Source organism: Cavia porcellus, unplaced genomic scaffold, assembly GCF_034190915.1.
Source record: "Cavia porcellus strain 051 isolate PalLab524CR breed Dunkin Hartley unplaced genomic scaffold, mCavPor4.1 scaffold_133, whole genome shotgun sequence".
In the NCBI taxonomy this organism is placed as follows: domain Eukaryota; kingdom Metazoa; phylum Chordata; class Mammalia; order Rodentia; family Caviidae; genus Cavia; species Cavia porcellus.
In genome coordinates this window covers 676,056-702,443 of record NW_026947616.1, presented here as the reverse complement: position 1 = coordinate 702,443, position 26,388 = coordinate 676,056, and the positions used below count along the sequence as shown (strand labels likewise).

Here is a 26,388-nt window from a genome sequence, read left to right as displayed (position 1 = left end):
CATTTCTTTGAAAATTTCCTCCCAGGACAGTAAAAATTCCACATAAGTTTAGAAGGAACATGTGGGGGGAATTGACACTCTCATGGGGAAGTTCTCAACTCAAAACCTGTTTCCAACAAAGTCACAGGTATAACCAGGTCACAAAGTCACTGATGTTCCATGTGCCCCATAACATTGAATAGTAACAAGGATTGTAGAGTACAGATAAAAAGAGTCTAGAGATATTTCCTTGAATCCATGAGATTTACAAGTAAAGTAATACTATAATCTGCCCTTCATTAATAATCCCTGAGAACAGCAATGTCCCTCATAAAACACTAGTGTATGTGAGACAGTTCTAACATATTGTTTCCACAAAGTTAATGATTAAATACACTGCATGGATAAATGATAAATTTTTTGAATAAAAAGTAATGTCCCAGCCCCCAGGGTAGACATTCTGAACCTTGGTTCAGAAGTTATCTGCTGGCTAATAAAGCTTGTTTGCCTTATTCTCAGCCTTCTTGAATTATTCTTCAAATGGTATGCAATACTAATACTATTACAGATTTTTAAAGAAGTTGAAAGGGAACCAATATACCCTAACTCACTCATGCAGGCAAATATTACCCTGATACTAAAACCAAAGAAAGACCCAAACAAAAAAGGAGAATTACCATCCTATCTCACTCATGAACAGAGATGCAACAATCCTCAGTAAGATATTAACAAACAGAATACAGCAGAATATTAAGAATATTTGACATTGTGCCCAAATGGGGTTCATCCTAACAGTGCAACATTTTAGCATACATAAATCAATAAAAGTAGTATGTCATATCAACAGAGCTGAAGACACATATCATATTATCTCTAAATAGGTGCAAAAAAGCTTTGATAAAGTCCAACACTCTTTCATGATAGAAATAAATCACAAGAAATCAGAATACATAGTCTTTACATCAAACAGATAAAAGCGACCTATGACAAATCAACAGCCAAGCAAAAAACAACATTGACAAAAACCAAAAGCTTTCACTTTAAAATCAGAAACAAAACAAGGATTTAGAGTGTCACCACTCTTATTTTTGATAGTTCTGCAAATACCAGCCAGAACAGTTAGACAACAGATAGAAATAAATAATAAAGATAGGAAAGGAAAAAAAATTAAAACATCATTGTTCATAGATGACATGATACTCCACATAGAAGACCCTAGAAACTCTACCACAAAAATTTTAGATTTCATAACCAATATCAGTGGTATAGTTGGATACAAAATCAAAACTAGAAAATCAATAACATTCCTGTACAAGAAAACAAAATCTCACTAAGAGACAAATTGGGAAACCACACCTTCATGATAACATAAAAAAAGAAATACCCAGGAATCAATATAACAAAAGAAGAAAAAGATCTCTATGTTGAAAATACAGTACTTTGAAAAAAGAGATTAAATGGTACATAAGAAAATGGAAAAATATCCCTTACTCATGGAGTGGAAGAACCAGCATAGTGAGAGTGGCAGTATTCTCAAAACTGTCCCAAGGATTTAACGCAACCCTGATCAAAATAACATGAACATACTAGAACTTGAGGAAACATTACTAAAATTCATTTGGAAGTAGAAGAGAACTAGAATAACAAAGGAAAACCGGGAAAACAAGGAAAGACAGGAGACATCACAAATCCTGATTTGAAATTATATTGGAAAGCTACTGTGATAAAGTCTTCATGTTACTGGAAACAAAAAAAAAATGGAGCTGACAAAAAGAGAAGACTACAAGGTGCTAGGACAACTTTTAACACACCCAGCTACCTTATCTTTGAACTCGACATGCTGGCTTCCTGGCATGTACCCTACTGTGCTTGTCGTAAGAGGAGCTCAGGGCCTCTGTGTCACTGAAGATGGCTGTGGTCCCTTTCAGGACAGCCCTGGCCTTTGTTTTGAGTGCACCTTCTTGGCTCCAACATAGAACCCTCATCCCACCAGCACAGCTCTTTCACCCTGCTGGCATGGACTTTCTGGCTTCCAACACTGACCTTTGGGCCTTCCCAGTGTGGATCCATAAAAGAGACTGACATGAGTCCTTCTTGTGGGCTCTAGACCTCCAGTTGGACTCATGGGAGGCATTGTCATGAGCCCTGTGTCTTCATATGAACTCCTGAGGAACATTGCTATGGGATTCAGGCTCGTGGCTAAATATTCCATGTCTTTGGTGTTGTGGATATATTTCCTGCATTTTCTTGTGTTAGCTCCCAGTGGCCATCATAAATAACATTATAAACTCCATGTCCTGATTCTAATCGTTCTCTGCACAACCCCTGACTCCAACATCGTGTCATGTAGTTATTGTGTTACTTAGTTTCCTCCCATTGCAAAATAGCCAGCCCTCAAAGTTAAAGGAAGAATGATTTATTTACCTCACAATTTTTCAGGGTTGCAGTTCACAACAAGCTAACTCCGAGGCAGGATGGCACATGGTGAATGGGCAACATTTTAGGGCAGTGGAAAACAGCAAACTCAGCCAGAGCCTCTACACCTCAGAAAGCAGAGCTTCTGAGTTACTTAAACTTCTAACCTTCTCAAGTTGACATAATGTATCAACTATTGCAGTTAATACATAGGTACTAAGTTTAATCATGTCATAACATTTTTTGAAACTCTGATGATTTTGCACTTGGCGCACAATTATATTTTAAAAAGGCACTTTTCAAATGCAAGTGAGGACATGAGATCAATATTTTTCAAATTGGAAAATGTTTTCTCAAAATTTATGTACTTTAAAATTTTAAGTTTATCTTTTGAAAAATCAATATTTCCTTGTATCTTTAACAGATTGTCTGTTTGGGTTTATAAGTATAACCAATATTGATACCTATACAATAGATAAAATCTAAATTTACACTGAAGCTCAATCCTTGTGATCATTATTTAAATTTTGACAAATACAAAATAGCATGTATTGGACAAATACTTTATTACTAAAATACTACCTGTTTTGAAAATTCCACTGAGTTTCAAAGTTGTAAATGCTGTGCCTGCTTCCCTACTCCTCAAAAACTTTGATTGATGATAAATATAAAAGTCATTTTCAATTTCGCTCCTCTGCTTCATGATGAGGGAAAAAGAAATGTGCCACATATACTCATGATCTCATAAAATCCTAAATACTGGTGGAGATGAAGGTTATAGGAGTACATTTAGATTACAACAGTACATGAAATCATAGTATGAAGAACTAAGCAGTAGGGAAGCAAGAGAAATTACACAATTTAGAAATGTGTTATATTGCTGCTGTGATCCTCAGTAGCTAATTTGAGGTTCTTGACATTAATTATTAATTAATATCATTGCTCCCAGAGCTCAAGGGCCCGCCCAGAGCCCAACTACACTAGGCTGCCCTCGACTGGCTGGTTTCAGGCCTGCCCAGGACACACCCAGCGACCTTCTCTAGAAACAGGACATGGGAACCTCATCTTGTGGCTGGGGCGAATCTGCCTGCCATCCCAAGCCCTAGACATTTTTTAAGGTCATTGCTCCCAGAGCTCAAAGGCATGTCCTGAGCCTAGCTACACTAGACTGGCCTGGTGAGGTATTGCAGCCTGAGTAGATTACCCCCAGTGACCTTCTCCAATTACAGTAGTTGAGAGCAGATGAAGTAAGCTCCAGGGCATATTTCTTTGCCCAGGGAGAGCTTCAGCCCATCATCCACAGTGGGGAGGTGCCTGCCCAGCTACCTGGAACACTGAAGGTAGCATGGGAGGGCCAGAGGGCCTGACTGGACCACTCTCAGCAACCTCCTTTCAGTCCCAAGAGCCTAAGATGTAGGAGACGATTTAAAACACATACAGGGTAAGCCTTAGAAAAACACTTGAAACACAAATATATAGGAAAATGACAAAAAGGAAAGACCAAAATGCAAACTCAAACATCCAGCCTATCCCAAGAAAGCTTAGGAGCCATGTACATAGAAGAAATTATATACCATACACCTGAAATACCTGTAATAATCCAATTGAAATAAAGAAGAAACTCCAAGAGGCTTTAAAGGAATTCAAACTAGAAATAATCTCCCAGGTAAAAGAAGAAGTGATAAAAGTAATGAAAGAAATGCGGAACACATCTAAAGAAGACAATTGAAAAATTAGAGCAACAAAACAAAATGATAGAATCCCTGGATGAACAATTAAAGAAACAAACAGAATACATGAAGCAGATTCAAAGAGATTTACATAAAACCAAAAGTTCCATCAAAAGTCGTCAAAACTGACTCAATGAAAGTGAAGATAGAATTTCAGACTCTGAAGACAAGATTGCAGCTAGTGTACAGGAAAGGCAAGATCTTTTAAAAATAACAAGGAATCAAGAAATAACAATTCAACAGTTGCAAGATGATGCAAAGAAAAACAGCATAAGATTAATAGGGATAAATGAAAAAGAAGAGAACAACCAAATGATATCAAAATGCTATTCACAAAAGTCATAGTTGAAAGCTTCCCAAACATGAGAATGGAAACTGGAACTAGGATTAGTGAAGCATATAGATTTCCAAATTAGCCATAAACAAAATAAAACTACACCCAGGTATATAGTAATCACCATCCCAGATACCCAATATAAGAATAGAATACTAAAGTCTGTCAGAGAGAAAATACAGATCACCTATAAAGGAAAGCCTATCAGAATCACAGCAGAGTTCTCAACACAAGCAATGAAGTCAAGAAGAGCATGAGGTGAAGTATTTCAGATCCTAAAGGAAAATGATTTTCAACCTAGACTGATGTACCCTGCAAAACTGCCCTTCAAAATGGATGGAGAAATAAGATACTTCCATGACAAAGAACAGGTGAAGAATATCATGCCAACCCTGCAAAGAATACTGAAAGACAGTCTAGATACACATAGGAAAAAAAAACCACTAAGGAGGATAGACAAGTAAACAGATTAGAAAGATAAAGATGCAACAGAAGAAAGATAATATGTCAACAAAAGGCCTATGTACAACAGTTATAACCATCAATGTAAAAGGTCTCAATTCACCAATTAAATGAAACAGACTGGCAGAATGGATCAAGAAACAACATACAACCATAAGCTGTCTGCAAGAAACCCATCTAATCCAAAAGGAAACTCATAGACTGAAAGTCAAAGGATGGAAAACAATACTTCATGCAACAGGAACTGAAAAAGAAGTGAGGGTAGCTATTTTGTTTGCAGATAATGTGAACTTAAAACCAAAAATTATCCTAAGAGATAAAGAATGTCACTACATACTAGTTAGGAGAAAACTTAAAAGGAAGAGATAACAATCTTAAGTGTATATGCACCAAATTCCAGAGCACCCAGCCACACAAAGCAAATATTAATAGAAATGACAAATCAAATTAGCATAAACACAATTATAACAGGAGAGCTTAACACACCATTGACACCAAGGGACAGATCAACGAGACAGAAAATCAGACACTCGTGAGCAATCAGTGGGTCACAGAGGAAATTAAAGAAGAAATTACACAATACCTACAAGGAAACAAAAATACAAATACAACTTACGGGAATGTGTGGGATGCAATGAAAGCAATCCTCAGAGGAAAGTTTATTGCACTGAGTATCCACATCATGAATAGAGAATAAATACAAATAAATAATGTGTTGCTACAGCTCAAATATCTAGAAAAAGAAGAGCAAGTCAAGCCCAAAGCCAAAAAGGCAGGAAATTATAAAAACCAGAGCAAAAATTAATACAGTAGAGACTAAGAAAACAATCCAAAGAATCAAAGTATCAAAGAGTTGGTTCTTTGAAAGAATAAATAAAAATGATAAGCCCTAGCCAATCTTATTAAAAAGAAGAAAGAAACAGCACAAATTCATTCAATAAGGAATGAAAAAGGCAAAATTACTACAGACTCTGGGGAAATACAAAAGATCATCAACACCTATTTCAAAAACCTCTACTCTCATAAGTTCTATAACCCAGAAGGAATGGACAGATGCCTAGAAACATATGAAGTACCAAAGCTGGGGCAAGAAGATGTAAAACTGATGAATAACCCAATTTGTATTAATGAAATTGAAAACATAATTAAGTCCTTACCTACAAAGAAGAGTCCAGGCCCAGACGGATTCACTGCGGGATTCTACAAGAAATACAAAGAAAACCTATGTTTGACACTCCTCAGACTCTTCAATGAAATCAAAAGGGAAGCAACTCTTCCTAGATCATAGCACATATTACTGGAAGCACATATTACTCTAGTACCAAAACCTGAGAAAGACCCAACTAAAAAAGAGAACTACAGGCCAATCTCCCTAATGAACACAGATACAAAAATCTTCAATAAGGATGCAGCAAATAATCGAGAAATTGTACACCACGACCAAATGAGATTCATCCCAGGCATGCAGGGATAGTTCAATATATGTAAGTCAATAAATGTAATCCACCATATCAATAAAGCCAAAATTAAGAATCATGTGATCATCTCTATAGATGCAGAAAATCTTTTGATAGGTCCAACACTCATTCATCCTAAGACACTTACAGAAAATTGGAATAGATAGTCTTTACCTCAATAAGATAAAGGACAGCTATGACAAACCTATAGCCAGCATTATAGTAAATGGCCCAAAACTGAAGGCCTTTACCCTAAAATCAGGAACAAATCAAGGATATCCCTTATCACTGCTCTTGTTTAACATTGTACTGGAAATGTTAGCCAGAGCAAGACAAGAGAGAGAAATAAAAGCAGTACAGACAGGAAAAGAGGAAGTTGAATTATTATTTGCAGATGATGATACTCTACATAGAAGACCCTCAAAACGCCATTGAAATACTCATAGATATATGAATAAATTCAGTAATGTAGCTGGATATGAAATCAATACTCAAAAATCAATAGCAACTCTATAGACTATTAACAAAATCACAGAGAGAGAAATATGAGGAGCCACACCTGTCATGCTAGCATCCAAAAAAAAAAAAAAAAAAGAAATACTTAGGAATTAATTTCACAACAGTAGTAAAAGATCTATACAGGGAAAATTCCAATACCCTGAAAAAAGAAATTGAGGAGGATCTCAGAAAATGAAAAGACATCCCTTGCTCATGGATAGGAAAAATAAATATAAAAATGGCCATTCTCTCAAACCTCTTATACAGATTCAGTGTAATCAAAATGAAAATACCATCAACATACCTTATAGATCTATAGAAATTGATCCCAAAATTCCTAGGGAACCAGAAGAGACCTAGAATAGCAAAAGCAATTCTAAGCAACAAACACAAGGCAGGAGGCATAACAATCCCTGACTTGAAGCTGTACAACAAGGCAACTGTAGTAAAATCAGCATGGTATTGGAATAAAAACAGAGCCAAAGATCAATGGAATAGATTAGAATATACAACCACAACTGCAAACACACTCAACAACCTTATCTTTGATACAAGAGCCAAACATGTTCATTTGAAGAATGACAGTCTCTTTAATAAATGGTCCTGGAAAAACTGTCTCTCCACATGCCAAAAACTAAAACTAGACCAATACCTATCACCATATACTAAGCTAAAATCTAAATGGATCATAGATCTGAATACTAAAACAGAACTGTAAATCTGTTTGGAGACAAATTATGTGAAAATCTTGAAGACATAGGTGTAGGTAAAGAGTTCGTGAACAGGAATCAAACTGCACAGGAAATACTTCCCAGAATCAGTAGCTGAGATTACATCTTATTAAAAAGTTTCTGCATGTCAAAAGAAATCTCCAGCATAGTGAAATGAAAACCCACAAATTGGGAAAATATCTTAGCGAACTGTCCCTCAGACAAAGGACTTCTGTCTAAAACATATAAAGAATTAAAAAAATTCAGACCCTCAAAATTCAAAGACCCAACACAAAAATGGGCATCTGAAATGAATACACAGTTCTCAGATGAAGAAATACAAAGGGCAAATAAATACATGAAAAAATGCTCATCATCATTACTCATTAGAGCAATGAAAATTAAAACCACATTGAGATTCCATTTCTCTCCTGAAAGAATGGCCAAGATCAAGAAAACTACAAACAACAAATGCTGCAGAGGCTGTGGGGAAAAGGAAATTCTCCTTCATGTTGGTGGAAGTGTAGGCTGGTGCAAGCATTCTGGAGGTCAGTCTGGAGATTTCTCAAAAAAGCTGGAATTGGAAGTCCCATTCAACCCAGCTATTCCACTTCTAGGCATAATCCCAGAATAACTAAAAACATCATACCACAGTGTTTTATGTGCACACATATTTATAGCAGCACAATTTGTAATAGTTAGATCTTGGAAACAACCTAACAACTGAGGAATAGATAAAAAAGCTGTGGTATTTTTATACAATGGAGTACTACTCAGTTATAAAGAATGATCACATTGAGATATTTATAAATAGACACAACTTGAGACCATACTCATTAGTGAAATAAATCAAACTCACATGTGTAAATACCTGTCTCCCTAATGTAAGAAATGGTAAGAGTACATCAGAGTTTATAGTAATCATGATTCCTCATTAGACTGCTCTTAAGCCTTATAATGTCTGCATTCATTAGTTGGAATGGTTGGAATGGTTTTAACCTAGTTTGTTTGATTTTATTATCTGTGATAGCATTAACAGCTATTGTAAGAAAAATAAGACATTAGAATAGTCACAGTTGATTTAGTATCATCTTACTCTGAAGTCCTATTATGTTTTTGTTTTTCTGATGCCTTTGGCTCTATCCTGTTATATTTTGTTGAATATTATTATATGTGATAATATAAATAAATTTTCAATGGAAAATGAGATAATACAGTAGCTATTGATCATTCTCTGTTATTTGGTTCTGAAAGCCCTGTAATGCTTTCATTTTTTTGAATGGCTTCATACTGTTTTGTTATGCATGAAACTGTCATATATGAAGCTATGCTCAACTATTTCAAAGAAAGAGACACTATGATGGTTACTGTTAATTATGGCTTGTCTTGTGGTGAAATGATGTGGTGCTTGCATTATTCTGATCTGATGTGATTTGTTATGTCCTCTTTTGTCTTAATCTCTTTAAAAAAATAAAAATATTTCAAAGATCTACATATTAAATCAGAAACACTAAATCTACTGAAAGAGAAAGTAGGTTGAAAAATTGAAGACATAATGTAAGTAGAATGTTTATGAGCAAAATTCAGACTGCTGGGGAATGCTTCAAAGGGTCAACAAGAGGAATGAGCTGATTAAAACTATTTTGAACGTCAATAAAATCACCAACATAGTGAAAAGACAACCCAAAGTTTGGGAAAAAATTTAGCCCATTGTCATTCAGACTAATAATTTATATCTAGTTCATGTTAAAGATGAAAGCATATCACACATCCTAAATTTAAAGACCCAATCCAAAATTGGGGAGCTGGGATGAATACACACTTCTCAGATAAATAAAAATGCAAATAAGTATGTTAAAAAGTGTTCAACATCAATCATTACTCATGAAATGAAAATAGACCTGAAGTTTTATCTCACCCCAGAAGAAATGACTATCATCAAGAAATCAACCAATAATAAATACTGGAGGACTGTTGGGGAAAGCACATTTTGTGCACTTTTTGTGGGTGTGAATACTGGTGCAACCACTGTGGAAATCAGCATGGAGATTTCTCAGACAGGATTAGAGGATTCATTTAGCTCAGTTATTTCCCTTCTGAGTATCTTCCCTTAAGGGTTAAAAATATTATACCAAAGTAATACATTCATACCCATGTTTTTAGAAGCACCATTTGAAATAGCCAAATCTTGGAAACAACCCAAATGTCCATGACCCGAGGAATCGATAAAAATGATATAGAATTTTTATGCAATGGATTACTATTCAGACATAAGAAGGATAAACTAAAAACATTTGTAGGTAAATGGATACAACTTGAGACCATACATACAAATGAAATAAACTAAACTCACATGTATTTTCATTAATTCATTAGTGTGAGAAACTGAAAGAGAAAATTAGGTCTAACATGCAGAACAGATATTGTGAAATGGAAAGAAATTGTTCAAAAAGAAACTAGTAGAAAAAAAGGAATGGAAAATGGAAAAAATACAAGTTAGTTATACTATTGGTGTCTTTTATTTCATTGAAAAGGAAGGTGTGTTTTAATCTCTACTGGAGAAATTTTTATGCCCATATTTTAACTCTCAACTACTTTAATTGTATTAAATATTTTCTTTTATATATCATTTTGGCATGAAGTTTTGTTTTACCTTTTTTCCATAAAAAGTAAAGCTATAAAATTTCCTATTAGTATCTTTGTCTCCTTCCTCTTGATCTTGGTGCATATTCCCCTCCTCCTTGGCCTTCTCTTGTTCGTCATCATTATAATTATAATGTTTCTACTTGAGTTTCCTTATTTATGATGTAAAATAACCTGGACAATAAATTTAATGAATCCATCTAGAGACTATAGGAGTCACTGTGCAAGGCCTCTTTTATATACAAATTTGTCTCATCTTGACACACATACAGGCAGCAGGTGACACTCAGGAAACTGCCTTCTCTTATATAGTGTGCATACATGAGTGCTCAGTCTATAGAAGGCATAGAAGATCCACCAAGAACAAGACTTTTGTCTGCTCAGGATGCAGTAGAAGAGGCACCAGACTGTCTTCCATGCAATTTTGGAGACTGTGGTTGGGAAGGAAATAGACACCACCTTCAGTAATGTTGACCAAGGAGGAAATCCTGCCAGTGTTTTTCCAGATGATGTTTCAGTGAGTGCAAAACTATTTCTGATCAAAAACTCTTCTCTGTTGTATTCCATATGTAATCACATTTGGTAAATTATTATTTTACAAAAGTAATCATTTACTAAGTGATTTCCTGAATTGGTATCATTAAATACTGTAAAATACTGTAGTGTATTTATGAATTTAGGACTTCAATTTACTGTTTGTGGCACAAGAGATTGGATGGAAGGTCTTGTGTATGTTCAGCATGTTGTCTCCATTTAAATACTTTCTCTGCCATTTAAAAATTATTATGAGGTAAGATTTGATCTTATGTTTTCCTGTTAGAAAGGCACAGATAAATTGGATCAGGTTCTGTCTAAAGAACATTCCTTAATATTTAATAGCACTCTATTTTTAATTAGATCACATTCATAAGTATCAAACTTCAGATTTCAATATTGCACATGAAGTGTAACTCAATTCAGATAACAGTGTAACTCAAAGTAGAAAAGAAGGCTTGAGTTTGGCAAGTCATATTTAAGTGAAATACTCAAGTGTATTTTCAAATATGTTTGTGTTTATATTGGGTGCAACTTGCAATATCCATGTTAATGGACATAAAAACTCTTTCACTGAAGAGGATCAAAAATGGTGAATAGATAACAATTGGCTACAGAGGCTCCCTGAGATAGTCAACTTAGAATTCAACATAATACAGAGAGGAGAGCCCCAAACAGGTGAAGATGAATTCTCTCATCCCAAGAAGAAATTAAGGTCACTTGCTTACCATCCAAAATCCCGCCATGACTTGCTGAGGTCCTGCTGCTACTTGCCAAGCTGTCCGAGGTCCCACCACTTTGACTCACTGGAGGTGCAGTTACACTGAGTTCAGAGGTCAGTGAGACAAATGGAGGGTTGAGTTGGCAGGGTGCCTATGTTGACCTGTGGTGAGTGGCAGGAGTGGATCCATTCTATAAATAGTGGGTCTCCAGCAGATGACATTCTGGTATCAGGCAGGACCAGTAAGTATAAGGGATAGCGGTGACCTGGCTGAGACCCAAAAAGTTATCTGAAATCAAGTCTCTACAGCAGTGGTGCCCACTACCCACACTAATCCAGTGAAACCTCAGAAGTTTGATTGCTCCAGAGGGGAGATGGAGCAAAGTAATATAGTGTAGGTCACAGCAGCTTGACTGATCTGGAGGGTAGGGGCCGCATATGCTGTCCCTGTCTGCAACTCACTAGCACACAGCAGTGTGAAGGGTCATCTAGCCAGTGCACTTCAGAAGAATTGTAACCAATAACGAAAGAAACTGGGACCTCCTGGAAGAATCAAAAAAAATGGGAATATGAAGCAAAAACAAAAAGTCCCCAAGTCCCAACCCTGAGAATACTGACCCAGGACAGGTAAATATGAAGGAGAATAAGAACAGCAAACATGCAATATCAGACACAGAGAGACATATTAGGACAATATCAGACTTAAAGAGATATATTCAGGACATCATAGATGAGTTCAAAAGTGAAATATTTAGCCAAATAAAGTAAGATACAAGAAGATTAATAAAAGAGATACTAAGCACCCCTCAAGCAGACACAGACAGAAGGGAGGAACTCAAACAAAGAGCAGAACCATTTAGTGAAGAATATAAAAAAAAAAAGAATACATGAAGCAGATTCAAAAAGATCACCAGGAAATTAAAAACTATGGAAAGATGGCAATTCAGCTTGAAAGAAACAAAGGATAGATTATCTGAAGTGGAGGACAATTTTGCAATGTGGGAGTTGAAAGGGAAAACTTTTTTGAAATAGCAAGGAAACAAGCATTAACAATAAACAGGCTAGAAGATGACAAAAGGATCCACAGCTTGAGAATAAAGAATATGAATGAAGAACCTGGGGTACAAACAACAGAACTACAAAGGCTATTCACAGAAATAATTAAGGAAAAGTTAAGAAACGTAGGAAAAGGAAATGATATTCTGTTATATGAGGCATATAGAACTCCAACCACCTACAACCAAAACAACTACACCCAGGCATATAATAATGAAGAACCCTGAAATTCAATATAAGAACAGAATATTAAAAGCTGTGAGAGATAAGAAACAGATAACTTATAGAGGAAGGCCCATTAGAATAACAGCAGAATTCTCAATACAAACCATCAAGTCAAGAAGAGCCCGGAGTGAAATATTCCAAGCCCTGAAAGAAAATAACCTCCAGCCCAGATTGATATACCCTGCTAAACGGTCTCTAGAAATTAATGGAGAAACAAGATTCTTCCAAAACAAAGGGAAACTTGGGAAATTTGCAACCACCAATTCAACTGTACAGAGAATACTACAGGCATTCAAGAGAGAGAGAAAAGTACTAGGATTCCAGGAACAGTGGCAGAGAGGCCATAATGAATGGAGCAGAAAATGGAATGAAGAAGGTAAGCAGTCAACTGATGGCAAAAAAAGAGCTTAACAGAAATGATTCAGAGAAAATTTTATTCAACACTGATATGTTTGATAGTATCAAGTCTGAGAGTTTAGGCAACTACACTGAAGATGACAAGACTCTAGATACACATTCTGGTTTGATAACTGCTTGGTTTTGAAGTTCTATACTATATACAAAGTTGTGTTTTTATTAATACTGTTATGTACTGATACATTCAATTATACTATGTCTGATGATATAGCCAATTCTACTGGAGATAACAAGAGGCAAGCCAGGAACCATGGTAGAACACTTTGTACAATGGTCTTACATGTTTATTTCATTTCATGTGTTTATAGGAATATGTTTTTTTGCCTGGCTTTGTTTTCTTTTTCCTTCTAATATAGAAAGGATAGAAATACATGTTAAGACTCATGCATGTGTAGAATCTATAAACAGTTTATGAGAACTGATCTTATAACACATGATGAAATGAACAGATACTTTGAAGAAAAAAATGAACATGTGGATACCTGCATGTATGTTTAAGTGTATAGGATTGATAACCATGTTACTAAGTTTTTGTTGGACAGTTGAGCAGAACTATTTGCAGTCTCACTGTTTGAATTCCCACTTTACACGTTCCATTTTTGTATCTTGAACAACTATTTGTAAAACAAAAATATGTAAATGTTAACTAGTGATTTCTTACTGTTTATTTTTTCTCTGAACATATGTATTATTTCTACCTATTTTCTGTTTTGTTTAGTCTTTCTTAAATAAAAGTAAAAAAACTCATTTAAAATTATTTTTATAAAAATTTTCTTAAAAATTAGAGCAATATGGATCTAATATGTTATGGATTAAGAACTGGTGGCCATCTGAACACCAGCTGGATTACATCAGCCTGGTGCTGAGCATAGATGTCCCGCCTGAGGAAAGTTGCTACCATAAATAGACTTGGATAAGGAGAACCTATTGCTTTGAGGAATTGTGGGTTCTCCTATGAGTAGCTGTTTGAGCTGTTAGTTCTCCAGGAGAAGCTTTGGTCCTCACATCAAGCATTGCTTTATGGCTCTGGATGGGAAAACGTGTGCCTCTTGGTCTCCAGCATGAACTTGTTATGCTAGTTTCCTGGCATGTACCATACTGTGCTTGTTGGAGGAGGAGCTCAAGGCCTCTGTGTCACTCATGATGACTGTGGTGCCTTTTGGGAAGCCCAAGTCTTTGTTGTGAGTGTGACTTCTCAGCTCCAACACAGAACCCTCATCCCACCAACACAGTTTTTTCGCCCTTCTGGCATAAATTTTCTAGCTTGTACCACTGATCTTTGGGCCTTCCTAGCATGGATCCATAAAAAAAGACTGATATGAGTCCTTCTTGTGGGCTCTGGACCTCCAGCTGGACTCGTGGGAGGTATTGTCATGAGCTCTGTGTTTCATCTGAACTCATGAGGTTCATTGCTGTTGGACTCAAGTTCTTGGCGAAATATTCTATGTCTTTGGTGTTGTGGATAGATTTCATGCATTTTTTTGGGTTAACTCCCAGTGATCATCATAAATAACATTATAAACTCCATGTCCTGATTCTAATCATTCTCTGCACAACCCCTGACTCCAACATCGTGCCATGTAGTTATTGTGTTACTTAGTTTCCTCCCATTGCAAAATAGCCAGTACTCAAAGTTAAAGGAAGAAAGGTTCATTTACCTCACAGTTTTTCAAGGTTGCAGTCCACAACCAGTTCACTCCAAGGCAGGATAGCACATGGTGAATGGACAAAATTTTAGGGCAGTGGAAAACAGCAAAGTCAGCACGAGCTTCTACACAGAAGCAGAAAGCAGAGTTGCTGCATTACGTAGTTAAACTAACCTTCTTAAGTTGACATAGTGTATCAAATATTGGAGATAATATATACATATTTAGTTTAACCATGTCATAAAATTTTTTGAAACTCTGATTATTTTGCAATTAGAGCTCAATTTTATTTTAAATACGTACTTTTAAAATGCAAAGGAGGACAAGAGATCAACGTTTTGTCAATTGGAAAATAGTTTCTCAAAATTTATGTACTTTAAACTTTTATCTTTTGAAAAATCAATATTTCCTTGAACCTTTAAAAGATTGTCTGTTTGTGTTCATGGTGAAGTCTAAATTTACACTGAAGTCTAAGTTTACACTCTGCTCATTATTTAAATTTTCACAAATACAAAATGGCATGTGTTGGACAAATACACTATTACTCAAGTAGTCTAACTGTTCTGAAAATTCCACTGAGTTTCATGGCTGTAAATGTTGCTTCTTCTTCCGTTATCCTCATGAATTTTGACTGATGGTAAATAGAGAAGTCTTTTTCACCTTTGCTCTTCTGCTTCATGATGGGGGAGAAAGAATTGTGCCACATGAACTGATGTTCTCATAAAAGTGTAAATACTGGTGGAACTCCAGGTGATAGATTACAGCAGTATACAAACTCATGGCATGAAAAAGAACTAAGTAGTAGGAAAACAGGAGAAATTGCACAATTCATAAATGTGTTATATTTCTGCAGTAATCTTTAGTACCTAATATTGGATATTTGGCTATAGCACAATTATTTGTACCACAAGCAATGAAGAGCTGGTGTGGCTCTGAGTTTCGGTGTTGTCTGGTATACAGACAACACAGTTAAACAGGGAAAGTTCTGTGGTGAAAATTTTAATCATGGGCCTGTCAGATGATACATTTTACTATTCCACTTTGGAAGGTGCCACAACACTAACATTAAATATTCTAATGCAAAGAAATAGCGACAGCTCGAATGGTATCTATATTAATGACTTATAGACTAAGACTTAGGAACAAACTTTCCAGGAGAAGATGGCCCCTGGGATGTTGCTAACCATGGAACTGAATTAAATGATGGTAGTTCCACCTTAAGAAAATGACACTCCCATATGCTTTCTCACTGGTGTTTTTCTCTGGGTCACCAGACCTCAGATGTGGAGCCGAGGGGCTAATGGTGGAAAACTTCTCCAGGGACGTGAAGCAGACACTGATGACTAAAACTGGAGCATCAGAGTGTCCACCTGAGTCAAAGACATTGTCATGCCAAAGTACAGACACATAATATATTTATAAACCTGCCCCACACTGCAAGTTTTATTTTAGCTCAGTCTAAAGCATTGCACATACATCTAAGATGCTGCCTTTGTTTGTTCTCTTACTTCTCCTGCAACTTCCTATCTTAGTGTGTACTTTTGAAAATGAAGCCTGTCTTCTCCAAAGGAGCACCAGTGTGCGCAAGAATGGAGATGTAGTGATTGTGTGTTTTTTGCCTCTTTACTACTATGTCTACTATACTGGTATCTTTCGTATAAAGCCAACTACAGAATTCTATTACATTCCGTAAGTGTCTTCATTTACTTCTCTTGTTGTGGACAGTAGGATAGATAATGTGTGAGGATCTGTGGATTAATTCAACAATATTCTCTAGGGTGCTATTCTGTTCTGCCCACCCACATGTGTACAACAGGCCTGATTATAAATTTTTCTTATTCTTTTTTTTATATTTTTGAATGTGCAAGTGAATATTCTTTTTTGTGTGTTTCTAGCGTATTGTTCTGACTCTTTGATCCTGAAAGGGACGCCACTTTCCACCATATTCCATAGTCCGTGTCCTTCTTCTTACCTAGATAGTACTGCATGATTAGGCAATGTTCATTACAGTTGAAATCCTTGGATTGAATTGAATGATAAGTGGCTTTTGCCAAATATTCTCTAACACAATGAAGGATTTGCTGATGTTTCTATAACAATGCAAAAAATTCCTTAAACTTTTACAGGTTTTCTTCTTATATTTCTACCCTTTCTGTTTGGGGAAAGTGTTTCCTGTGAATATTCAGTAAGTATTTAAAATATAGTTTAGGGTTCCTTGGGATTCAGAATAAGGCCCAGAATAAGGCATAAACCATGTGTGAGACTTCTTCACCAATGTGGTTCTTCCTCAGTTGGATGTGTGTATCTTCACTATTCAGATTCTATCTCATTGGTATCATGCCAAGCATGTGATTAAATAACGGCTTTTATGAGGGTCAGAGAATTCTACCAAATGGCTTGTGCTTTTATGAAAAAAAAGAGATGTCTTTGGGATAGTGATAGACTGAGTCTTAAAGAAGATTTTTGTTCCATAGTGCTTCTCTGGCAATTATCCACATGAAGGATTAGAAATAAATACAGAAAGATCTCTCCTGGAGTGCCATAACCATGTTGTAAAAGTTAGTCGTTAGAATGCTTGGGCACAACCTGATATGAGAAGAAACTCACTGTTAGCCTGGCCAGCTCCCAAACAGTTTCTTTCTTAGCTGTCCAGAAGATGAAGATATTTATTCCATCAGGTGCTTGGCTAGGTCTTGGAAGCTACAGACTCCTTTCTTCTGGTCGTGCACAAAGTAAGCCACTGCCACTTTTTAATCAACTGGATTTTAAGGGGTATCACTGGTAGGAGGACTTTAGAGTCTCATCTGTAGAGAGGACACTCTGTCCTGACCTTCCCAATAAGAACCTTGGAAACCATGTGAAGAGACTACTCAGCCCTGGAATTGAAATTTTACGGCTTGAAGCTCCTCTTACCTGGTTATATAACTTTTTCTGTGTTTTCTCTTCTGTGTAATCATGTATGTGCTAACTAACAGCTTATTGGTATTTGTTTTAGTGTTTTTACCTTGGTGATAAAGGCATTTGTTACTTGTGACATCAGGCCCTTACATTAACCAGTTGTGACCATAGTTTTTTAAAGGCAAGAACATATTTGGGAATAGAGAGAGCAGAATAGCCTTTCACTTTGGCAAATGGGATTTCTACCTATTTCATACTGCTTATAAAATCCAGAAGTTTGCTTATATTTTTATTACTTGACACTTTCCAGATATTCACAGAGTTTTCAAGATAGGCACTTACTATTCTGACTATGTTACCAGCAATTTCCTGGGCTCAAAAATTCCCTCTCCTTAAGTTTCTCTACCAGCTTGCATTACAGGAAACTACATTATACTGTGAAAGTGTGTTTTTCTTCCATCTTTTTAAAAAATGTATGTTGTTACTGAGATGCTTGCTATAGAAGGTTTGATTCTGCTTCTTGATACTGAATGTTTCTTGCTAGAAACAGGTCAGAATTTTTGGATGTTTTTAATCAAAGAATTCTGCTCAAAATCAACTAAACCCTATGAAAGGATTAATTACTCATGCCATTTATTGAAAATATTAAGAAGGGTTTTATTTGATCAGTACATAACCTTCAGTAGAGAATGCAATGAAATGTGGTTTATTTAGGAAAGTGTGTTCTGAAAGGGGTATGGACTAATGTGCATCTAGTGCTAATCAGGAGAATAGAGGCAGGAAATCAGGGAGTCTGGATAAATCTGCCTGAGGATTCTAAGTGTAACAATCCCAGTATGATCAGACATCATCTGAGTATAGTGGGGAATGTGAAACTGATCAGATATCAAGCACTGTCAGATTTCAAGAGTAGTTCAAGCATGTAGGCTCTGCTTCTATTCCTAAGAAGAGAAGATAAGGTACCCACTCTTCTATTGTCCCCACATATGTTGAGGGAATCAGGTAGCTTTTGCAGTTGGACTCATAAGCTGTGAGCTCTTTCAGTGGCTAAACAAGTCACATTTTAATTTGTATGCCCAGGCTGATATATCTACCAGGTATGAGAGTTTAGGGACTCACAAGAGAATTTTGATTTTTGATAAAATCAGAAAGAAAAGAAAAGAACTTTTGAAAAATAAAAATGCTTATACATAGGTAATTTATATACTTTATACCAACCATATATTGAAGAATCTAATTTTAATATTTTGCAGGATTATATTTCAAATTAGTATTTTGCAGGATCATATTTCAAATGCAGGAGTCACAATATTTATGCTAATTCTTATATGTGCATAGTTTATGTACTTTCAATCTATCATAAGTCAATTCTCAATTTTTTTGAATATTCCAGCATTTCCAATTATTTTCTATTTTCATTTTAAGGAGGAAAATAGAGATATATAATATGTAGAGGAATTCTCCCTGATTAAATCTAAAGAATGTTGAAAAGTAAAATGGCTGTGTTCAAAATTATCTATTTTTTTATTATTGTGCACTTTATCAAACCACATCCTGCAATAAAATAATGAGCACTTTCAAACAGTCACTTAGGGAAGCAAGGTTACCTTAACCTTTACATTGGAAAGCTGGACTAAGTTGAGGTAAAAGAAATGGCAGCATTTTGATATACAGGCATATTCTTAACATTTGGAGTGATTTTATTGAGTGTATTGCCTTAATTATTTTACTTGATTACTAACCTTTCATCAACTTTTGTCTTAGGAAAGGCCTTCTAATTTGTAAAATAATGTTTTCTATATTAAGGAAAGGAAAATATTCTTGATTAGGTATTTTTAAAGTGATTTACTAGGCTTTTGCTGTAGTAAATGTTTTTACATAAATTATGCCTTTAAGAGGAATAGATATGACCATGTAGGCTGGAGAAAATATCCATAATTTACCTTTTATTTTTCCTATTTGCAATGTATCTGTATGTATAATTTTGAAAACACATTTGTGTTAAGACTATTACTTGTACATTTTAATTAATTAGTATTTAAATTTTATTTTGCAATGCATCTCAATATATAATTTTGGGAATACATTTTTAAGATTGTTACTTTTACATTTTAATTAATTGTTTAGTACTTAAATTTATTTTGAAAAGCATTCTCAATTGGTCCTCACATTATTTTTGCTATCAATAACATAATTTTATAGTGAAGTTCTATATAGATATTGTGATAAAAATGATAGATGGTAATGAGATAGATATAGAGCACGTTTTATTGACACATTATTTATTATCTGTTCCACTGATGCACCTATGTCTTTATTTGCTTTTTCTCTAGATACCACACTCCTTTTACTTTCTGAAATGGTTTAACTACTTTTTAGACTTTAAACATTTTATAGTACATGTGTAATATGTGTTATTGATATAAAATTATCATTTAAATATTTATTAGTAGCTAGATTGATAGAACTGTTTAATATCAAATTTTGGGGAACATTCTCTTTAGTGCTTTTTATCTCTTTACCAAAACTTTAAGGTATTTAAAGTCTTCTTGTAAGTTTTGATAAAGTCTTTGCAATACTACATATGTTTTTCTTAAGGAGTTTCACTTACCAATTTTATACTGTAACCCTTTTTATTCTAATTTACTTAGATTTGTTTGGAGCCTGTACTAGAATATTTTTCTACTTTTTAGGTGAATAATATTTTTCTAAATGATTTAGATATGCCTGCTTTTCTCTTCAGTTCTATTTTCTCCACTAACTTGCTGAATAAATTCTAAATAAATAATTTAGAAATTTCAGAGTAGTGCTAAGAGATTCTGATGCTAGCAAAGAAAAATTGTTTTGGAAACTTTTTCAGTGAAAACACTCTTGATATACAGCTTTTGAGGATTTTTTCTACAATAATGAAAGAATATTGCACTTTGTCTTTAGTAATTTTATAGCTGTATCAACATAAATCTCTCAGCAGGAGAAGAGTGGATAATTGTGTGAGGAATTCCTGAAAGAGGATGAACTTCTATGCCAGTGGTGCCTCACTGTTTTATTCTTTAACCAAGTCTAAGTTTTGACTTGAAAGAACTTAGTTTTATCATTAATTTTATCATTAGTTATTGCATTCAATTCTATATATTGATAGGTGCAGTTTAATATGCACATATATATATATGTATATATATATATTACCTACACATTAAATCAAGCAGATTAATGTATCATCAGCCTAGTATTCCTTCACATGCATAAGAGTGAATAGCAATTATTGGGATACATTTAAATAATAATATTAAGAGAATTTTTTTTACCTAAAATGAAGTATTTAAACAGAAATGGATGCTTGTTAGTACTGAATACCATATGCAACTCAAAAATATATTATTTTTCACCTTGAAAACTGAGAATATTTTAAAAATATAACATTTTATAAAGATCTGCACAGTTCAATTATACAAATTTTATTCTGAATTTATGTAGGAAGGTCATGTTAACTGTATAACAAATACAACAGTTATTTAAGCAGCTCTTCTGGGAATTTTGTAATGTGACTAAGCTCCTTTATGAGAAATTCACCTCCATGATTCACCTAATTCCAATTGTCTTCCAAAAGGTCAATCTTCTAATATCACCATGTTCACACTTAGGTTATAAATACGAGTGTGTGGTTAGAACACAACATTCAGGTCATAAATGTTATTGTACTGAACTGGAAGATAATCATTGATTGAATGTTTTCCCTAAGGATCTCTGTGCTCTCCATGCAGGCTTACACCCAGCAACTACCAGAACTACCTAGCTTTTACTTTTGCTGTAGAAGAGATCAACAGAAATCATCATATTTTACCCAACATTTCTCTGGGCTATGAGTTCCACAATTTCATTTACAGTCATTGGAGGATACTAGAGAATTCCTTCATTTTGCTCACAGGACAACATGAGATTCCAAATTACATGTGTAGGAAAAAAAGCAAGTATGCAGCAGTATTGACAGAAATTCCATGGCAAACCTCGGTTCAGATAGGACCACTGCTGGAACTCTACAAATTTCCACAGGTGAGGGTTGCTGCGACAGGAAATGATGGAAACACATATATGATGGTTCAGATAGCAGAAGCAAAAGGTCTAAAAATGACTGCAATTGTTCTTTCAAGTGGTACAGTGTGAAAGAGTCTATACACAGAGACTTCCTAGGTTATAAACAATTTCTTTTCCTTATCATGTTCTGGGCCAAAGTTGCAAAGAAAGAAGGAAAAATACATTTCTTGGATGCCTGAATGATTCTTTCATATAGAAAAATCTGCTGTGGCAGATGATTAGAAAGATGGGAAGCACAGGTTTTTCTTTTAAAACTCATATACTAAATACATATTAGAACTAGTATTGCTTTCCATCAGCACCAGTATATTACCCAATTTTCTTTTAATTTTAGATTTCCTTTGGCTTGTTTGATCCTACACTGACTGAGAGTGGCCAGTATCCTTCACTCCATCAGGTGGCTCAAAAGGACACACATTTGGCTGTTGGCATGGTATCCTTGATGCTTCATTTCCACTGGACATGGGTGGGCCTGCTCACCACAGAAGGCCATAAAGGTCTTCAGTTTATCTCAGATATGAGAACTGAAATGGACAGGGGCAGAGTCTGTGTAGCCTTTGTGAAAATTGTGTCAAGTGTCACTGTGTCATATCTCTCAGCCATGCAGAAATATGATATCTTGACTGCAGATACATCATCAGTCAATGTGGTGGTTATTTACTATGATACAGATAGTCAAAATGATGTGAGCTACAACATAGTTCAAAACTTAATGACATGGAAAGTCTGGATGACAAACTCACGATGGCAAGCTGACCTCGATGGAAGAAATTTCATACTTGACCCCTTCCATGGGGCTTTTGTTTTTACACAACACCATGAAGAGATTTCAGGTTTCAAAAATTATGTCCAGGAAGCTACCCCTTTCAAATATCCAGATGACACTTACCTCTTTGTGTATTGGTACAAGAATTTCCACTGCTCATTCTTTGAGCCTGACTGTGCTTTGAAGAACTGTTCACCTAATAGCTCTCTGGCTTGGTTGCCCCCGAGTCATTTTGACACAGCCATGAGTGACAGGAGTTACAATATATACAATAGTGTGTATGCTGTGGCCCATGCCCTTCATGTGATGCTTTTTGGAGAAGAACAAGGACCACCAATGAGAAATACAAAAGTGATGATGTTTTCCCCATGGCAGGTAATGAATCTTCCTTTGAATGGAATGCAGTGTCATGAAGGTTTCTCTCTGTGTTCTTCACCCAAGAATGTTCGTACCATTTCTAGAAAATACAAGGCATTGTGTATCACACCTATTACTGAGGAGGTAATTCTTGATTTGACTTGAAATCACCCTCCATGAAGGACCACTTGCAAGGCAGAGGAAATAAAATCCAAGCTAATTGATTTGGTCTAAAAAGTGTCAATGCCTCACCCATTTAAACATGTTCTGTGATTTTTAAGTACATCTGGTAAACTTGTAGACACTTACAAAACTAAGTTGGGATGGGGCCAGTGATTTACCCCAGGAGTATAAGCAACTGCCTAGCAAGTGCAAGGCCATAACTTCAATACCTGGGTTAAAAAAATTGTTTCCAAAACTATATTGGGCTAAACCCAAAAATACATGTAATTAAATTTTATTTAATTCTGCAAGCTCTTTAGTTATTGCTGGACTCATGTTGTAGGTAGACTCTATGAGAATACTCAGACAATGAAGGGAGTGTGATTTTCTTTACTTTAAACAGGGTAAAACTAAACAGAACAAAGAAAAAAATCAGATCAGAAGAAAACAATGTAGGTGACATAGATTTCAAAGCAAGAGAACAGGAGATCTACAGTGGGTAATGTATCTTGTTTTCTTCTAAATAGTTGTCCATATCTTCACACACAATGAATTCATACAAAACACAATGGTATAAAACTGATCAGAACAGAGTAATAAAGGCATTTCATGCCTTCTAAACCAGACAACAGGAAAATCAACAATGACTTACATAATGTCTCTTGTTCTCTTCAAAATAGCTGTGCATACCTTCATGTATGTTGAAATTAAACAATACAAAACAGACTAAAACCACTCTGAACAAAGAATAAAATCATTACTGTATTTTACAGTATAATGATGTGGAATCAGAAATGGATAAAATAATGTCTCATTTTTCGTCAAAATAGCTGTTCATTTCATCATGCATAATATAATTGGTTTTCACAAACTGTTTAGGAAAAATTCTAGGCATGTATAAGTCTATACACATGTACCTATCTTTTCTGTATTAGAAAGAAAAACAAAACAAAAAGAATAAAACAGGTTACTAGAAAAACAAGAAACAAAAAAGACAAATAAATAACAGTACCAAAGAGCCCAAAACAATGACAATACAGGCCTTCAAACCAAGGTGGTAGTAACAGAACTAAGGTTATTATGTTATCTAGTGATCTTCAAGAGTTCCTAAGATCACCAGACACAAACATGAAAAATTGTTCCCATCCTATGAATGTTAATTGTTTTGTACCAAGAACTTTCAGAATTTGTAACACAATCATCCTAGCTATCCTAAGTGTATTTATACAAGTTTAGATATTTTTAAAATTTCCCTTCTTTTTTATTTTTCCAACTTTTCCCTGAGATATTACTTCTTCTTTGAGCAAATTTTTATCCTTTCATTCTATTTATAGAAGATTTTGTATCTTATGTACTCTTACCATTTATTACATAAGGAAGAAAACACAGTATTTACACATGAGAATTAGATTTATTTTACTTATGAGAATAGTTTCAAGTTGCATCTATTTTAAAGTCTAATAGAATTTAATTTAAGTATTTAGAATTTATTATAAATATCTCAACATGATACTTTTTTATAGCTGAGCAGTGCTCCAGTTTATAAAAATACCACATCGTTTTTACCCATTCCTCAGTTGATGGGCGTTTATGTTGTTCTAAGTTCTGGCTATTACAAATTGTGCTGCTATAAACATGAATGCACATATATCGCTGTGATATGATATTTCCAGTTCTTCTGGGAACATGACCAGAAGTGGAATAGCTGGATCAAATGGGACTTCCAATCCCAGTTTTTAAAGGTAAGACCAGACAGGTCTCTACAGTGGATGCACCAGTCTATACTTGCACCAGAACTGCAGAGGAGTTCGTTTTTCCCCAGAAATCTCTCCAGAACTTGTTGGTGGTAGTTTGATTTATCCTGGACATTCTTTCAGGAGTGCAATGCAATCTCAGAAAGGTTTTAATTTGCATTTCTCTAATGACACATGATGCTCAACACTTTTTCATGTATTCATTTGCCATTTGTATTTCTTCATCTGAGAAATATGTATTCACCTCAGATGCCTATTTTTGAATTGAGTGCACAAATTTTGTAGGTATGGTTTTAAAAAAAAATTCTTTATATGTTCTAGACCAAAGACTCCCCAATCTACAGAAGCTGCAGCCAAATACTTTCTCACTCAAGCATCAGCATCAAAACTCCTATTATTCTCAATTGTTCTAACCATAGCATATTCAGGACAATGGACTATTATTTATCACCAATACTCGAAAACAGCTCCTATAGATAATATGTAGTGGAAATGGGCAACTCCCTTCTTTGTCTGAGGGACAGTTAACTAAGATTATTTTCAGAATTCATGGGTTTCCTTTTTGTTCTGTTGGGGATTTCTTTCAACATGCAAAAACGTGGTAATAAGGTATGATCCCAGTTATTGATCCTGGGAAGTGTTTCCCTTGCTGTTTGATTTTTTCATGAGTTGTCTACCTAACCCTATGTCTTCAAGATTTCTATCTAATTTGTCTTTCAGCAGATTTAGTGTTTCTGTTTTAATATTTTGATCTTTGATCCGTTTAGAAATTAGGTTAGTACATGATGATAGGCATGGATCTAGTTTACTTTTCAGCATATAGATTGCCAGTTTTTCCAGCACCATTTATTAAAGAAACTATCTTTCTTTTATTGAACATGTTTGACCCATTTATCACAGATAAGGTGGCTGAGTGTCTTTGTATTTGTAATTATATCTTCTAATCTATTCCATTGATATTCAGGTCTGTTTTTTACTACCATACCATGCTGATTTTATTACAGTAGCTTTGTAATATAACTTCGAGTCAGGGATTCTGTTGCCCCCTGCCTTTTCTTTGTTTCCCAGACTTGCCTTTGCTATTCTAGGATTTTTCTGGCTCCAGACGAATTTTAGGAATGATTTCTCTAGATCTCTGAGGCATGGTAGTGACACTTTGATTCATATTGAGTTAAATCTGCATGACAATTTTGCAGAATAGCCATTTTCACAATATTTGTTCTTCCTATCCATGAACAAGGAATGTTCCTCTATTTTCTGAGGTCCTCTTCAATTTTCTTCCTAAGGGTATTTTAATTTTCCTGAGTGAATCTTTCACTTCTTTTGTTAGATTGATTCTGAAGTATTTCTTTTTTTGTGGATGCTATTGTGTAGGGTGTGGTTTCTCTTATTTCTCTCTCAGTGAATTTGTTGTTTGTGTATAGTAATGCTATTGACTTTTGAGTGTTAATTTTGTATCCAACCATATCACTGAATTTATTAATTATATCTAGGAGTCTTTAAATGGAATTTTGGTGGTCTTCTATGTAGAG

General features: G+C 35.1%; 1 protein-coding gene across 1 annotated transcript in view; it reads left to right on the top strand.

The window, feature by feature from the left end:
* Window positions 1–26,388, top strand: part of LOC134475137 (vomeronasal type-2 receptor 116-like) — a 51,006-nt gene that overhangs the window by 9,908 nt on the left and 14,710 nt on the right. The window contains exons 3-4 of the mRNA XM_063244523.1: window positions 21,487–21,775; window positions 22,152–22,958. Coding sequence (XP_063100593.1) covers window positions 21,487–21,775; window positions 22,152–22,958 — 1,096 coding nt within the window. The remainder of the gene's footprint in view (window positions 1–21,486; window positions 21,776–22,151; window positions 22,959–26,388) is intronic.